Genomic DNA, 18,416 nt, shown 5'->3' with positions numbered 1-18,416 from the left:
TGATGAGAGGTCGTTTCCTCGCGCTGTCGGCGGGCGGTACGGCTGTTGATTCTCGGCGGGCTGGCGGAGAACTCAGAAATGTCGACTTGATTGAAGATGGAAGAGAAATCTTTAATCTCTTCACTTCTGTAGGCCAACGGATGAAGATGCGAATTGCTCGGCGGTCTCCTTCGGATCCGTTAGAGTGTTCGGTTGAACACAGAGTAATCTCAATTCGTCCAGCGAGATGGAGATTGTGTGGCTACAGTTTCAAGTCGGACATTACTTCCTTATGCCACGAGGCTGCACCGGAGAGCAACAAAAAGCTACGTCCGTATTCGGTGAACTAAGTCACTGGAAGCAACTTTGGAAGCATTTCAGAATTATTTGAAGTCCTGATGATGTCATGTTTGAGGGACGTTCTGTGGTGTGCCTCATCCAATAGGAGTTGAGAGCTCGATCCTTTAGAGGGCAAGGCTTCATGGATCTGTAGTCTGTTTTGGACTCCCTTTGTTTGATTTTGGAGCGATTTTTATCAGTACAACATCTGACTTAGAAGGTGGGGGCTTGAGTTATGTTTTTATGACTGTTAGGCCTGCCTTTGTCTTCTATCTGAACACATGAGGCCCAACACCGCCCAAAACTCACACCATTCTCTTTTTCGAAAAAATACTGATGACTCGTCTTGCAGTTCACAGATTTTTGTCAAACCAAATGCTCTCAATAATGACAATGTCTAGAGGGACGAGCCCTTCGATATGTCCTGCCTCAATTTCCTGTTTCAATGGGAAAAATGTCAACACAGGATAGAAAACCTTACTCATCTATACATTTCATCTGGTCTTTAAGTAGACTACATTGTGTCTGGGGTATTAGAACCATTAACACACTCTGCAAGGATCTTGCAAGAATACCTAGAAAAAGCCAATTAAGATTCGGTATTTTCTCTTGCATGACCCTGAAGGTTAATTTTTAGATTTAACAATGGCTAGATAATCTTGAAGCTCTTTACAGGTTGAGGTCGTCCCCAAGGTTATTTATCTGCATGCAGAGTGTGAAAAGACAAGGGTTCTGTTTTAAAGGTCAGCAAGGGAGTCTGTGATCAGGATTGTGTTTTAAGAGCAGGATGGTCGACCTGCCATAAAAGCAGAAGCAGGTGCCAAAGCACAAGGCTTTAATCCATCGTAACCTCTTGACAAGCTGTCAGTGGCAGAGTAATTAAATCAATAGAGGAACAAGAGGATGTCAGACCACTAAAATACAAGCATGCCCTGTAAATTCAGATGAACTTGTTTATGAACTGCACACCCAGCCAGTGTGATAGGAACTATTGTGATATAATCATATTCTAGAGTTGAGTGCTTCCTTTAGTCTTAGCATCGGGTGGCACAACCACAATCTATTCACTAACTGTCTGATGAACATTGCACAGAAAAGGGGCAAGCAGTTTTTTGTGATCCAGCAAGCTCCTGTCTGATTGGCTGGCTCTAAAAAGATTCAGGAAGTCTGAGTGCACAGACGGAATCATAAAGGATGTGTTTACAAGGTACCGGCCTGCTATAATAAGGGTTTTTGAGGAAGAATGAATGACTGAATTTGTCAAAGTTTGTCAGGTTAGTGGCATAAAATATTTAAAAGATATTCAAAATTTTGTTTGAGACACCTAGTATTATGTTAATCCACTAGCAGAATTATATATTCTGCTTTGATTTTTGAGTTTTGTCTGTGAAATAATCAGTAGTAAGAACTTTTGGTGGAACAGAAATTCAGATTGCAAAGTCGATACACATTTCCAAAAATGTTTTTTTTGGAAAAAAAACATCCCATTTCTTTCTGTACACTGTTTTCCATGCAATTATTTACATAAGTTTGTTCAATGCTGGATGGTTACTGTGGTTATAAACTATTCCAGGTAAACCTGTCTCTAAACGGCACTTAAAAACAAAACAAACTGTGATTGATTGCTTTATACTTACAAAGACTTAAACGATTAAAAAATCCTTTCTCTTTATTCTAATGAACCACATGGCTTTTTATTTTTAGGAGGAACTCACCCCATTGCACAAGTCTTTTCTTGAATAGCAAAGGTCTTTATTCTGCTTGATCAGTGTCAGATTTCATAATACATCCTAAAATCCCACTTGTCTGCGCCAGATCCCCTTTTTAAGCAAATTGTTTGATTAGAAGTCAAAATAATAGAATGCTGCCATTGTAAAAAAAAAAAAAAAAGGACTGTCACTCTGTCATAAGTTAAACGATTCAGTCATCTTCTGTTCATGTCTGTTTGATTTATCAGTGGTGTGAGTCGTGTCTTCAACAGCCTCTATTGTGAGCCTTGCAAATTCTCAGCTAATCCAGATGGCAGCGTCATTGATTGATTTTAGCTTTAGCAAATGAGTCAAAAGTATAAAAACCTACACAGAAGCCAACTCATCAATGTCCCGTTGAAAGAATACAGGGATATGTGTTGTCACATGGAAGAATGGCTCTGGTTTGGTTATAAAGCCAGTTTCTGTGATGTATGGGAAATCGACTAAATGAATGTGGTGATCACAGTTAACATCACAAGCAAGTAGATCTTTGCAGATTGATGTGCTGTCCAACATATCAAGCTTTGGTGTCCACCACATTTTATCTATATGTTAATGCTAAAGTGCTGTAATTTTTAAGTGACCATTTAAAAAAAAAAATCCTATAACAGCTTAATATGCAGAATCAACTTTTACATAAGCTATTGGTAGGTTGATTTCCCTGAAACCACTGTGGTTCTGTTTGGTGATGGAAATTACGTACGTCAGGTTTAAGGTGTGCATTATTATCTCCATAATTTACTTGTTATTTATATGTATTATTTTGTTGTTATTAATTATTGATGAACTGCCATCTTTAGTGTGGCATTTTGATGGCTTGTAAGCCTGTGAGGGGGGACTGACCTTTCAAAAGATCATGCTTGTGTCACTTGGAGCATTGCACCTGAATGTCTGAGCCTCCTATCCACCTGGTGTCCAGCCCGCAGCTAAATGTGTCCTTTTTCCATCAAGTTTGATTGTTGTTCAAGTCATAAAATGATTTATCACACCTGTTGATGAGGAGGATGTTTTGATCCTTTATGTGTCTTTAGGATGGTACAAAGAATTTTAACATAAAACATTCTACATTTCACCTTTAAAAATGGCATAAAGTCTGATTTAGTAATTTTTTTTATAATTTAAAAAAAATAGAAATTATTTATTGTTACTATAAAAAGTGTAATTTTTCTCCCAGTTTCATTCTATTATATGCTATATGCAAAACGTTGCAGCTGACTGCACTAAGTATCATCTGCATGTGTGATGTCTGTCTATAACTGTGTGGCTGCTGATGTTTCTAAGGCTTGTTGCCCTTTTATGTCGTGTTTTGCTTTATGTGTCTTTGTCTTCCCAGGCTTCATGGACTCGACCTGAAAAACACAAGGTAGGGCCACTAAACAAGCAACCAGTTTGTTCACTAATCCTAGAGATGACCCTTATCACTGCAGAACATCAAGTGTTGGCTCTTTTCTACCCTCAAAATCCTATAGACACTCAAAGACACAACACATTTGATGAAATGGCCTCCTCAGTCTGAAATGACTGCAGTGTCATTTCAATTCTTTATGTGTAGCATATCACCAATTGTTTTCTCTAATAGCTTCTGTAAACAGAAATAGTGAAAATCAGGTCTTCCATCCTAGGTAGAATAACTGAGAATAACATTTTCCTTTCCAGATACCCTTAAGGCAAACTTTTCTCAAGGGAAAATAAAGAGGAGTTGTTAGAGCAGGGGTGTCAAGGGTTGGAACATGCCAGGTGCTTCTTTAGAGTATGAGCCAACACTCAGTGTTCTCCCATGGACTCAGACAGGGGAATGTAGTGACACTGAAGGAGACACTAACTCACATATAACCAACTCTAGCTTTAGAGAGCACAAGCTGTCCCAAGGCTTCTGTTAATATAAATACATGAAACTCTAACTAGATAAACTCAGCATATGCCACATATCAGAGTTATAATTACTTTAAAGTCAACGTGAAACCCCGTCCAATTCCCATTCTACTTCTGTAATGTGACATATTTGAGTTAGGATATTCAGTGGAATAAAATATATAGGGCGGAGCTTGATATTATTGTTTGACAATTTATTGGTTTGTAATTTTCATCGTAACCAACATAGTTCAGCGATTTGGTGTTTCCTGAAACCATAGTTCCAATGAACATTCGCAAACAGCATTGCGAAGTTGTGTGGTTTGAACTGCAGCTCAAACCTTTGGTTAGAAACATACATAGCAAACATAGATGCTTGTTAGTTTGCTGTGTGGGCATCATTTGACTTCGCCATGGCTTCTATATATTTTATTCCATATATATATATATATATATATATATATATATATATATATATATATATATATATATATCTTTCATTCTGTCAAGATTTTGACCATGTTTACATGCATATAACAAAACTGCTTATTCCCGGGTTTTGCAGAAAACGTCACGTAAACGCGAATACAGCTGTTTAAGGGATTAAAGGCTGTTAAGAGAAAGTGCTTTAATACACACAGCTTTTGTTGGATAACAAGGCTTACTTTGTGTCCATGTTTACACATAAGTAGCTTTCTTATAGGTTTTTGAAGAGTGCATATCTGATCAAGTGCACCAGGGGAACCCCAAAGTCTGATGTAAAGGGAAACCCAACTATTGCACTATCCTGTTGTAGTTGTATAGGAAACGCACCCCTGACGGTTCAGACTGAGACACATTCCAAAAAAATCTGATATTAATCTGATGTCAAACCACATACAGAAATGGTTTGAATTGGAGGTGTTTTGTTTTCTTTATTTTATTTTTTATTTTATTTTCAGACTACAGACAACTAAACTAATCCCTTTGATTTGGACATGAAAAAAAGAAGAAAAAAAAGCTTTAGTGACTGAACAAAGCTTTAATGACATCAGCAGAATAGAAAAGTCATTTCATAGGAAGAGCATGTTGTTACATTTTGATTAAGATTACAAAGTTCGAAAAAAAAATGTGCACGATGAATCATTCACAATAAGACCAGAAAAATGCATTAAGAAAGTAACTAGTGTCAATTTTGATTTCATGTTGACTTTAACGCTATGAGAAAGTGTTGACTTTTAAGCCTTTGTCTGGCTCTAAAATGTAGATTTTACTCCTTTTTTTTTTACTTGCTTTGCTCAGTTGTCAGTGAGAAAATTCATCAATGTCTGCGCAGCTGATTAAGAATGATTCAGTTGCATATGGATTGGGTAGGAAGGTCTGTTTATCTGATCTGCTGAGATGAAAGGCCACAGTTATGAGATTGCCCACACATCACTTCATGTTTTTTGTAATCCTCAGGGGTGTAGATAAAAAGCACCACACTTCGTTAAATGTGCATTTTTCCTGCCAAGACATAGACATTACTGCATCAAGGGTTTTTGAATAATTAGCAATTTATTCTCTTCAGACTGTAATGATGGCAGAAGGCAGTTTCTACTATGTGACTTTGACCAAATTCAATTAGCATTCAATCTTGCCATGTCTAGCATGCTCATTGCCTAGACTTTTACTGCTTCAAACAACCTCAGGGGTAACTATTCTTCAAAATGTACTGCGTCAGTCCAAGCTGGGACATATCAAAATTTCTGCATTTATCCTGCCCCGTGTTTGGACACATTGTCTTCTCTCAAGCGCTCCTCTAGTTTTTTGTTAGCATGAAATGAGTGACTCATATGAAGTGCAGGAAACCACTAGGCTCTTTTTTCTGTAACATCTAACAGTCAGTGCAAGCTTTTTTCTTTTGGTGTCTTTGTAAGTGTAAACTTGTAATTTGACTGCCATCACCTCATATTTTCTCCCACAAGAGAAAAGGTCCTGAGTAGGTGTGCGCAAAACAAAATTTTCTAAATCTAGTTAGTGGGTTGCCTGAATGACTGTTAGCTAATCTGCCTTAAGGAAGTCCTGTATAATGGTTGTGGCAGGCCACTCAAAACATGGCCAAAGATGCATCACAACTGCCAAAGACGGAATGTATATGACTGAAGCAGCGCATAGGGGATGAATTTAATGGTGCGACATTCCCGACAAGATTTTACCTTGCAAACTGTCCAACAGCTAAAGCACAGCATGTTATTTAAAGTGCCAATGCTAAAAGTTGTATTTAATTATAAAAGTGATACATCTGTAACTAGTTATTTTACTAGTCTGTTTGACCATCCTGACCTATCCCCTGTCCTGAGCAGAGTGGTTCCTTTCTTCTCTGCGAAGGCCTTGAGTTCAAGCTCTGATTTTATTTTGCTGTTGCTCACTGTCTGTCTTTTGCACTTTTAAGAGAAATAGATGGGCATAGATGGGGTTTCCTGCGTTCTCTATTAGGTGAGATAAGATGCATACAGGCGTGTTATTGCATTTCAGCACTAACACATAAGCCACTCTCTCACAGAAATTTTCTCCGTCTTCCCCTCACTTTCTGTTTTCTGCTAAATTTGACAATAGAATAGGAAGTAGAGGCACAAAGTGATTCAACGGAATCATTCAAGGTTAACGTTCAAAGAAACATCGGTGCTGACTGCTGTTTAATATGTGAGCGACCCTCCTTAGAACACATAAAACCGAAGAGATGCTGCATATGCGGCTTACTGTAAATTACTATGCAATGTGAGGGGACTCGGTTGACAGCCCTGCATACTAACAGCCCTCAGAATGTGAAGCACAAGCAGGATGGAATTTATGGTCGAGACCCTGGTTGTGACTTAAAGCACTCAATCCCTCAAATCGTGACTAAGCCAGCGCACCTTTAAATCAAGTCTCTGAATTGATTGAATTTCTGAGCTGCATACACTCCATTCCCCTCTGCAGTCAAATTTCTCACTGACCATTGAACAGGCACTTTATAAATGAAGTGCCACAGCAGATTTCTGAAACATCTTATTTCTTAGCTGTCTTCGCATGCTCTAGGTCTGTCTATGCCACTGATGAAAGGTGCATGCTAATGCACACATTTTACAGTAATATTGACAAATGTAACCCGCTTAAAGAAAAATGCAAATAATAAACAAACTGAGCAGCTTGCGTTTAATTATCCTTTGATCAAAACAGCATGTCATATTTCATTCATTGTGTGTGCTGCCTTCTTTGTGCATATGCATGCAATAACAACGTTGTTAGACATTAGACATACTGTAGTATGCTCCGCTAAGCGCAAATCAACATTGTCCAATATTAAATCTGAAAAATCTGTGTCATTTTATTCATTCTGCTGCATTTAATACTGCATGTGAATGTTGATATGGCTTTTTTAAAATTATGAGAGTTTTTCCACCGTAACTAATGGAAGTGATTGGGCATCCGTGTGCTTATCATGGCCAATGGCTTTGGCGCGGGACTGGAGGAGCAACTCATGTTTGTTAGTTGAGTAATGTGGTGTCAGCTGGCATGACTAATAAATGTATTTAAAAATGTCATAGAAGAGGCTGTGCTCTCTGATTAACATGGGGCACATTATGCAAATCAGATGTGCACAGTCAATTAATTTTCTTGTAAATGAAATGAGTGTCATTAATCTGAGAATTTCCATTAGATTTTATTCTTTTGAAGATTACGAAGTCAAACTTGCGTGTGTCAGGCGCTAACAATTGAATAACATGCAGTAGCTATAATGTACATTACATACATACTACAACTCAGGAGGAGAAGTTGCCTGCTTCCTTTTGGATTTACTATCAAAACCTTACATGCACATGGGCGGACTGAGAAGAGAAATCGGCCTGGGATTTTACATTGAAACTGGCCCAAAAATTGTTTGGGGGGGGGGGGGGTGTCGCTGTCCTTTTCTGCATATCGCTGCCCCCTTCGGCATATCGCTGCGCTGTTTTGTGGCCCGTTCTGCATAACGCGGCGGCCCATTTCAGCTTATCGCGGCCTATTCGGCCCCGTTTCACGGCCGGCCCTTCGGGAAAAGTCCCGGTTACCCCGATGGACTGTCCGCCCCTGCGCGCATGATAGCACTTGAGTTTGTCTGCTTTGGATGCATTGCAAAAGACCCTGAGAATGCAAGCTGCTCTTTGCAAGGCAATTTATACAAGACAAGCAGCTCTGAGAAATGCTTAATACTAAAATAAGTTGACATGGAGCATGCAAAGATGTAAATTTTGCGTCATCAATAGCAGTTCACTTCCTTAAAGGGACAGTTCACCCAAAAATGAAAATTCTCTCATAATTTACTCACCCTCATGCCATCCCAGATGTATATGACTTCCTTTCTTCAGCAGAACACATTTGAAGAAAAATAGAAAAATATCTCAGCTCAGTTGGTCCTAATAATGGATGTGGATTGTAACATGATTTTTGATGCTCCCAAAAGCGCAGACAATCAGCATTAACGTCATCCATACGATTCCAGTGGTTAAATGAATGTCTTATAAAGTGATATGATCACTTTAGTTGCTAAAAAGATCAATATTTAAGTACATTTTAACTATTAATCACATGCATACTGCTGCTTAATGGTAAAGATTATTTATAGTTCAAAAGTACTTTACCCTCTGGGGTCTGAGGGTGTTTTAGGCCCTGGAGAAATTTTGACATGCATTGACATTTGTGCTTTTTTCAGTTGCTTAAAAACATATTAATTGCTAAAGTCTGATAACACTGTATTCAGCACAAACTGGGCTACAAAAATATGAGAACAACATTTATGTACGTGTTTGCTTTGCTTTTGAGAAAATAACGTTTATGCGTGGTTTTTAAAAAAAATTTAAATTTTAAGTCACTGAAATAAGGTCATATAACACATACTAAACATTTGTTCACAATACTTTTGAGAACTGGATCTTGTAGCCTAGAGTTTTTGCTACAAAATGATGTGAAACCATCCTGATCACTCATTCATACAAAACCATATAGTCATTTAACTTTTGTAAGACACTTTTAGTGTTAGAAAGGCCATATGCGAGGAGGCGTGGATGATCATGAATACTGATGTGATTCACACCTGAGGAGACAAAGACCCCTCCCCTGAGAGAGAATGAATGTGAGGAGACTTAATGATTGAATGTACTGTTTGTAGCTTATTCACAAAATCAAGTTTAAGTTAAAAGAAGTAATCTGACTATACATTTTCTTTGCGTAAAGACTTTACTTAAAAACTTTAGACCTACACTACCATTTAAAAGTTTAGTGTTTTTAAAAGAAGTCTCTTCTGCTCACCAAGGATGCATTTATTTGATCCAAAATACAGCAAAAACAGTGATATTGTGAAATATTTTTACAATTTAAAATAACTGTTTTCTATTTGAATATATTGTAAAATACAATTTATTCCTGTGATCAAAGCTGAATTTTCAGCATCATTACTGCAGTCTTCAGTGTCGCATGATCCTTCAGAAATCATTCTAATATGCAGATTTTCTAATATGGGCATATTTAAAGCACATTTTACACATTTACACCCGAACAGATAATTGCAAGCACAAGCTTAGTTGATGATAATGAGGCAGCATAAACACTAGTTAAAATAAAATCTAAACATTCATAATATTTATATATCATATTACATATCATATTTATATCATACAGCATACAATTGAAATACCTGCTTTAGCCGAAACAACATTTAAATGTAACTAAAACTTGCCTATTTGGACATATTTCAAATTTCAATACTTTGAATACTGGCTGGCAAGTCTGGAAATAGTCCAGCTAGTAAAATATGTACATGTTTATATAAAATAGCATGTCAACTAATATAAGTAAAGACTTACTCATCCGAAATTGTATCCTCGGCTGGATCAAGTCGCTCTTCTTAAATGCAAACGTTCATCGTCGGATTTCCACTCTTTTTCTGAGGAAAATGTGAACTCTTTGTCACTATCCAGGAGCTTCCTCACCTGTGTAGTGTGCCATCTTCCAAACATGTAGAAAAGTTAATTAACTTTTTTTTAAGGTTTTTTAAGGCATTGTTGGGGGTGTTTGCCATTTGCATTGATCTCCTCAGCACATTACCGTATGAATAGCGTGCTCTGTTGGTGGGTGTGATCATATTAGTGATAATTAGCTGAGCCAGGAGAAACTGTACATCACTTTGTTTCATACAGATTACATTGCAAGAGAATATTTGTTTTAAATTTGAATAGTTTTATTTAAAAGTAGACATTTTAAGCTTTCTTTAGACATATGTTTCATGTTTGTGTGATAAATATTTGCGGAGTTTCAGTTCATTTTTGTGATGTGTTTCAGAAAGATGCTCGCAGAGACAGAGACGGCTGAAAGCGCACCCTGTTAATTTTCTTTATTTACAAAATCACAAGGTTTTGTTGTTATTGTGAGTGTACACAAATAAAAGTAGACCCTTTATAGTTTCTAATGATGTCTTACCCTTATCTGTATGCCCAAAAATGACAGAGTATTTTAAGTTGTTTAAAATTGTTATGAGGAAAAAATCCAGCAGGATGCGCCGGCGCGTCCGTCGACCCCAGAGGGTTAAATATACACTTCCTGGCCAAAAAAATAAATAAAATAAATCGCCGTTTGGATTTAAATAAGCAGATACTATAGAGACTATAGATACATAGAGCCTATGATTGGATCATTATTGTAGTGATTAATATGTGTCAGCTGGCAACAATTTTTTAAGCCTAAATGATGCCGTGTGTACCTTCTCATTTCTTAAACAACCATGTCGGAAGACGTATCCCGTGGTTGTGGAAAAAGATGTTACTGTGTTTCAGAAGGGGCAAATTATTGGCCTGCATCAAGCAAAGAAAACAACTAAGGAGATTGCTGTCCACTGTCCAACACATTATTACAACCTGGAAGGACAGTGTTGAACCATCAGCTTCGCAGAAGAAATGTGGTTGGAAAAAATCTTGAATGATCGTGATCAGAGATCACTAAATGCTTGGAAAAGTCACATCGTAAAAAAACAACATCTAAAACTCACGGGTATGTTTAATAGTGAAAGGAAGAGAATTTCCAAATGAACAATGTGTCGAGAACTTACAGGATTGGGACTAAACAGCTGTGTGGCCACAAATAAACCCACTTGTTAGTGAGGCTAATCAGAAAAAAACTACTTCAATTTGCTAGGGAGCATTAAGATTCGACTGTGGAGCAATGGAAAAAGATCATGTGGTCTGATGAGTCCATATTTACCCTATTTCAAAGCAATGGGCATGTTAGGGTAAGAAGGGAAGCGCATGAAGCGATGCACCCGTTAAGCATACTTCCCAATGTACAAGCCTCTGGAGGCAGTGTTATGATCTGGGGTTGCTTCAATTGGTCAGGTCAAGGCTCAGCAACGTTATGCGGCAATAAAATAAATTCAGCTGACTACCTGAATGTACTGAATGACCAGGTTATCCCATCAATGGATTTTTTCTTCCCTGACAGCACTGCATATTCCAGGACAATAATGCCAAGATTCATTGGGCTCAAATTGTGAAAGAGTTCAGGGAGCATGAGGAATCATTTTTACACGTGAATTGGCCACCACAGAGTCCTGACCTTAACCCCATTGAAAGTCTTTGGGATGTGATGGAGAAGACTTTATGGAGTGGTTCAACTCTCCCGTCATCAAAACAAGATATCGACCAAAAATGAATGCAACTTTGGACAGAAGTAAATGTTGTGACGTTGCATAAGTTTGTCAAAACAATGCCACAAAGAATGTGCACCAGAATCAAAGCTAATGGTGGTCCAACTAAATATTAGTGTATGCACCTTTTTTATTTTGGCCAGACAGTGTACATCTGGGATGTCATAAGGCTGAGTAAATGATGAGAGAATTTTCATTTTTGGGTGAACTATCCCTTTAAGTCAGGACAGATTGCTTTCATACCACTTGCGAAACATACAGGTGTTCAGATGAACCGTACCCTTTGAGAACCTTGTCAAGTGGTTTGGAAAACCTTTTTCCAGGGCTCCCACTTTCATGAAAAACCTGGAAATATCAGGTGATTTCCTGGCCTGGAAATGGTATGAAAATTTATAAAATATTAAAATGTAATGGAAAAGTCTTGGGAATTTCTATTGTGAATATGCTTTTTTCTTGTTAATGTAACAGTCTTATATTTCATTTAGCTTAAAATTGTTCTTTGTGAGCTTAATCTCTATAAACTTATTTTTTTTAAACCCGTATCCAGTAATCATGAATGACTGAAACGGTTGTCATGGAAAAGTCATAGAAAATCGGAACCATGGCATTCACACCAATCAAATGAACCAAAATCTGACGTCAAACGAACTCATGTCTGCACCAAATGCTCTAGTGTAAAGCCAGACAAGTAGATGCATTCACATGCTGTTCATAGTTTACTAAAGCTACCAAGAAATGCTGTGAAATGCAAACTGCACAGAGCAGCGATGAAACACATGGCTGCTTTTTATCGTAACACAGTTGGAACCAATATGATTGTTGAATTCAAAGCCCCTCCAGCCATAGGATCTCACAACACCATAGCAACCAGAGATGGGCAGCAGAGTGAAGGCAGTATGAGATAAAGAGTGTGTGCAAGTGTGCTGTATGGAACCGGAGAGTAAAACTGTTAGCACATTGTCCCAGCTGTGTTGTTCAAACAGGCTTTGTGGAGAAATAGCTTTAAAGTGGCCCCCGCTGTGTGGTCCACTTCATTATTGATTCCTGCCTCACTGTCTCCAAAAATACCCCCTTGAGCCATAGACACAGGCTGAAACACTCAAATACTGCCCCACTTCCCTTCTAATGGCATCTGTAGTTTTGTGCTAGAATTGTATACAGACTTAGATAATTTTTTACCACAATTTTATTGTTTTCCTCTGAAGGGATTTCACCCAAAAATGAAAATTCTGTCATTATTTACTCACCCTCAAGTCTTTCCAAACCCATATTTACATTCTTTTTTTAAGCTTAAACGTTCCAGTCCCCATTCATTGTCATTCCCTCTTTTGTGTTTCATGGAAGAAATAAAGTCATACAGGTTTGGAACAACATTAGGGTGAGTAAATGACAGAATGTAACATTTTGGGTGCACAATTTCTTTAAGGACCCTTTAGTTCCCCTAGCTCTGTAGAGATCTGCACGGGCCTTAAAATTAAGCCCGAACTCAACCTGTACCCAAGGCCATGTGACCCGACCCTACACTACCAGTACCGTCAGATATTAAGCCCATACCGGACCCGAGGAAGTATTGTTGCAGTAGGCTGTATTTTATGTAAGCATCGTAGGAAACATTCAAAACAGGATAGTAATAGTAAACATACACAGTTTTAGGGCACAATTACCCTTCTGCATACCAGAGCAAAAGGGAAAAAACATTGGCTTACCATTTATCAAGTTCTGAAACTTTGCTTTGTGAAGAACAATCTAGAATAATTTGTAACAGTATAACAGCCACATGAAGTCTTCTTTGCAGTCTGAAGTTCTTTAGAATGTCAAAACTTGCAGTGGTCAAAGATCAGTGGTCATCCATCATGTGTTTACATAGGAAAACAATTGAAAAACAGCACAGACATGCTCAAAATAATGCGTTCGGTGTGAACAACCCCTTACTCATCCTTTTGCGTGTGTCTGTGAGTGAGAGCACGTGCACAAAACAAGTTAATTAGTCCTATTTATTTGTTCATTAAAGGAATAGTCCAGCCAAAAATTAAAATTATCTCATCATTTATTCACCCTCATGCCATCCCAGATGTGTATGACTTTATTTCTTCTGCTGAACACAAATGAAGATTTTTAGAAGAACATCTCCGCTCTGTTGGTCCATACAATGCAAGTGAATGGTGACCAGAGTATAAATCTTCACTTCCACTTTCACATTCTTTCACATTTGGAAAGTGAAAGTCAAAGTGGATATTTATGGTACAAATTGACTTAAATATTGATCTGTTTCTCACCCATACCTACCATATCGCTTCTGAAGATATGGATTTAACCACTGGAGTCATATGGATTATTTTATGCTGCCTTTATGTGATTTTTGGAGCTTTAAAGGTCTGGTTCACCATTCACTTTCAATGTATGGACCAACAGAGCTGAAAAAATTTCTTCTGAAATAATAATTCTTCAAAAAAAAATGTGGGGTATTCTGCTAAAGAAAGAAAGTCATACACATCTATAATGGCATGAGGGTGAGTAAATGATGAGAGAATTTTCATTTTTGGCTGGGCTATCCCTTTAATTACAAACCCGAACCTGACCTGAACCCAAAGACATACTTTAAAAAACTGCCCCGAATCCAGCCCGAAACCCAGCAGTTTATCAGGTCCCATCAAGCCCGGGTCGGGTTACAGTCCTCTATAGCACTGCCATTTAGGGTTAACAATGTAGGATTGAATAATTCCCTTGTGTTTCACACATACACATTTTCTCACTGTATCACTCTCTTTGTCTTTCTCTAGAGTCTGGATGGTAACGTGATTGTACGCAGTGATGCCCGTGTGTCCTCTCTGACTCTGAAGTATGTGCAGTTCACTGATGCTGGCCAGTACCTCTGCACTGCCCGCAACTCCATTGGGCAGGACATCCAGAGCATGTACCTGGAAGTGCGCTGTAAGCTAAACACTGAACTTCTCTTTTTGTCCTTTGAATACAGTATGTCAAAGTCACAGTGTCATATTCTCAGTATAGCTTTCGAGGTTTTATCACATTTGGGGCTGATTTCTTCACAGTAAAGCAGACTCTCTGCATATGAATTACAATACAACAAATATAAAAAACCTGTCCTGACATGCTTAAACTCAATTTTGAAAGCTAACTCTTTTTATTTTATCAAATTATGTTCACTCCAGTTTGCTGAGTGCACATTCGTGCTATTTTGCTGGTAGAGAATTACAGTAAAGCTATTTTTAAAGTTATTTTCATCTGGTATTACGCTTTGAAGCATTCCCAGAATCTAATTTTGAAAAGGGGGGTGGGGGGGCTTGATGTGCAATGAAAGTCTAATTGGATTAATTTTTCTTGCCCCAAAAACAAGTAATCTTCTCCAGTCTTGAGATAGCATCACAATGTAATTGATAGAAATTGTGTGGAAATGCAGTTTGCCACAGTCAGTAATCAGCTTCTTGCTTGAGTGCATGGAGTGTTTTGCAGTAATTAGCGTTAGGAAAAGGTGATTTGTCTGCTTCAGATGATCCGAGATGAGATTGTTCACTCCCATTGCAGCCAAATACTTGCTGTCCATGTTTGTGGAGGAGCCAGATACCATGTAGCTAGCTACCTGACTGTACATTTCTTTTATTTCCTTCCTTGTCATTCAAGTTTACATTTGAAAGGAAGATTTTTTGAGTCAGTTGTTTATTTGTTTGCTTCTTTTGTACGGATTGGAGCTCAGCCTCAGTAAAAATGGAGTCTCGGGCAGGCAGCCAGTTGGCAAGCCTGTTTGTTCTACCCATTCTTTTGTCAAATGAGTGAGCATTTTTATGCAAAGTTTAGTTGTTTACTTCCAGCACAGGAAGCACGTTTTCCCCAAAGTTACATATGAAATGATCAGGAAGCAAAATTACCTGCATCATAAATCATTTCAAGGCTAAAAGGAATAGTTCACCCATAGTCATAATTACCCTCGTGCCATTCCAACACCATATGTTTTCTTTCTTCTCCGACACACAAATAAGATGTTAGGCAGAATGACACTGCTGTTTTCCATACAACCAAAGTATATGGTGATTTATTGCCAAGCTCCAAAAAGGACAAAAAGGCATAATGAAATTACTATAAAAGTACTCCATTCTACGAATTCTTCTGAAGTAGCTTTGTGTGAGGAACATATTGAAATGTACTGTATACTCACAAAAAATCTTACCCTCCACCACAACTCTCAAATTTCATTCTTACTTGTGTTTAATTAAAAAATGGTGCCTTCAGATGCTTTGAACCAGTTTTGATGTAAAACTGCACTGGTTCATGTGACCGACTGCAACGCAACAAGTTTGAAAAAATATCACTGTGATTGATATTTCAGAAGTATGGCATAGGGGAATTTTATCAATGAACAACGACTTGAATTTTTTTCCTCACACAATGCTATCGAATAGCTTCAGAAAACTTGGAATAACACAGAAGTCAAATTGACTACTTTTTATAGTGCTTTTTTGGAGTTTGGCAGTATAAATCACCGTCCACTTTACTCATATGGTTAACAGAAGCTTGGATATTCTACCTATGACCTCCTTTTGTGTTAAAGAAAATAAAACAGGGTTAGAGCAACACTGGCATGAGTAAATGATGATGAAATTGTCATTTTTGTGTGAACTAAACCATAAAATTTGCCATTATTTATTTCAGGCACTGTTGTGATAAGATTTTATAGGCTATTTCATCTTAAGAGAGATATTACATTTGGGCTTCCCACATTATCTTAGCAGCAGTGTTGCAGGCTGTGGTCCTGAGATAGCGATAAGATTTTAAGGGATATGTGTCTTATCAGAGCAGTTTTATAGGAAGTGTGATGACTCAACTGTGTGATTATCAATCGTGGAGTGGAAAATATAGTTAGCCTAGGTGAGCATCAGGGGGGCAACACTCCACTCTGAGCTGATAGCCTATAGATACATTGAGAGACAATAGATGTTTGACTAGAGCTACTGGCAGCTCTGTAATAGCAGATAGCAGAAATTGCAATTCTAAAAGATTGTTGGAAATGCATGGCAGGCTGGAGGCGATGATGGTTACTTTATGCCAGCTGGCAGCCTTTTCAGTCAGTCTTTCTCCAAAACAGAACCAGGGTTATTATATTTTTTAGTTTTTTATTTAGTTTTTATTAGTATATTATTTTCAATTTGTCCTTTCAATTTTGTTTAGTTTACATTAGTTTTTGCTCTGTCACTGTTTGTTTAGGTGTAGTTTTTTTTTTTTTTCTTTTTTTTTTTTTCAGTATATTGTTTTTATTTTAGTTCGGTTTTAGTATTTTATGGCTGTCAAAATTAATATGTTAACTGAACATTTGAATATGGATGAACTAATCATTTCAATTTAATTTAAAAATTCAAGTTTCTTCATCTTTATCTAGTGGCTTTAACATATTTCATGAATGCAGGTTGGTTTCAAATGGCTTTAAGTTTTATATAATATATAAGAACCAAAAGCTAAAATTAATTTGAGTACATTTTTGAGTTTTTTAGTAAACTACAACATTTTTTTGTAATATAATTTAGTGTCAGTTTTTTCCAATTATTCTATTTTTTATTTCAGTTAATGAAAATGTTTTCTTTTAGATTTAGTTTTAGTTTTCGTTATCAATAATAATACTGAACAGTGCTTCGCTGACATTGACTGTGTTTACATACACAGTAATGTATGTAAACAAGGGGTGTACAGCGAAGCCATTATCTGTATTTATATCTGTATCTGGTCATATGACAAAATTATCTGTATCTGTCTCTGTATTAGGATAGAACGGGGTGTGGGCGGGGCTTAAACCAAAAGTGTGTCAAAACTAAATTAAACGTTTACATTTTAAACGCTACTCTTACATTTATATTTTCTGTGAATAAATTATGCCTTGTATATTCCTTTTCATAATAATAACCTAATAATAATAATGTCAAGAAATATCAAGCATACATTTTGCCGTGAATAATAAATACAAATTCAAACATTAAAAGAAATGAAAATAAAATCAATATAGCCTACAAACAGGTGAAAGTCCCGTAAGTCTATCAGGATTTTTTACGATAGGACATCATTATTTTTTTGAATACTCTAAGGAGCATTTAAACTTTTATGGAGCATTTTAATTTTTTTTTTCAGAATAAAGTCTTAACCAGTTAATTACCTTAATCGCTGATGTGGATATAAATGTGGTAAACTTTAAGAGATGGAAAGACGAGCTCCGACGTTGAATCACTTCAGGTCAGGAATTTAACATCGCGCTCAGGTTTAGGCTATAAATAAATACATGAGAATCACGCATGAATCGTGTGATACATTAACATAGACATCTCAAGAAGTGGAAAGTTTATACATATTCTTGTTAAACACTTGACAAGCTCCAGACACACGCAATTAACAGAGACCGCAAACTGAGTTGAGACCGTGCCCATCCGATCTGAAATCACACCATGCGCATTTCATTCATAAGGTTTACTCTTTAGAAATATTGGCTGCACAGATTCATAAATTCGTTGTCATTTTGGATATGTTTATTTAAAATGTCGCTTTTTCCTTGTGCTTTTTGGATAATCAGTCAAACAAATATTTGTTATATTATTTGGATGAATCCATTATTCATTTTGAAGTCAATATTCGTACCTTTCCGAATAAGGTATTAGGCTTCGGGCACATCCCTATTGATAACTATCAAAATCTGCTTTTTCAAAAAAATAAATGTAAGAAACACGTATTTACATGACGTTCGAAATCATCTGATTATTCTCTGCTTTTGACCTCAAAACGTAAACAGCCATATGCGCAACACTTGCGCACACTGGATAAGCTGGTTA

At 37.2% G+C, this 18,416-nt stretch overlaps 1 protein-coding gene across 6 annotated transcripts in view; it reads left to right on the top strand.

Annotated features, from left to right (window-relative positions):
• The window catches only part of LOC127429385 (neural cell adhesion molecule 1-like), a 318,093-nt gene that overhangs the window by 243,276 nt on the left and 56,401 nt on the right, over positions 1-18,416 (top strand). For 3 of the 6 annotated variants that reach the window (XM_051678382.1, XM_051678380.1, XM_051678385.1), the window contains exons 9-10: positions 3,403-3,432; positions 14,376-14,526. In XM_051678382.1, the coding sequence (XP_051534342.1) occupies positions 3,403-3,432; positions 14,376-14,526 (181 nt within the window). The remainder of the gene's footprint in view (positions 1-3,402; positions 3,433-14,375; positions 14,527-18,416) is intronic. The other 3 variants (XM_051678384.1, XM_051678381.1, XM_051678386.1) reach the window with 1 other exon arrangement.

This window comes from Myxocyprinus asiaticus, chromosome 38, assembly GCF_019703515.2.
Source record: "Myxocyprinus asiaticus isolate MX2 ecotype Aquarium Trade chromosome 38, UBuf_Myxa_2, whole genome shotgun sequence".
Classification (NCBI taxonomy): Eukaryota; Metazoa; Chordata; class Actinopteri; order Cypriniformes; family Catostomidae; genus Myxocyprinus; species Myxocyprinus asiaticus.
The sequence above is the reverse complement of the archived record's forward strand: the minus strand, read 5'-3'. Positions and strand labels throughout refer to the sequence as shown.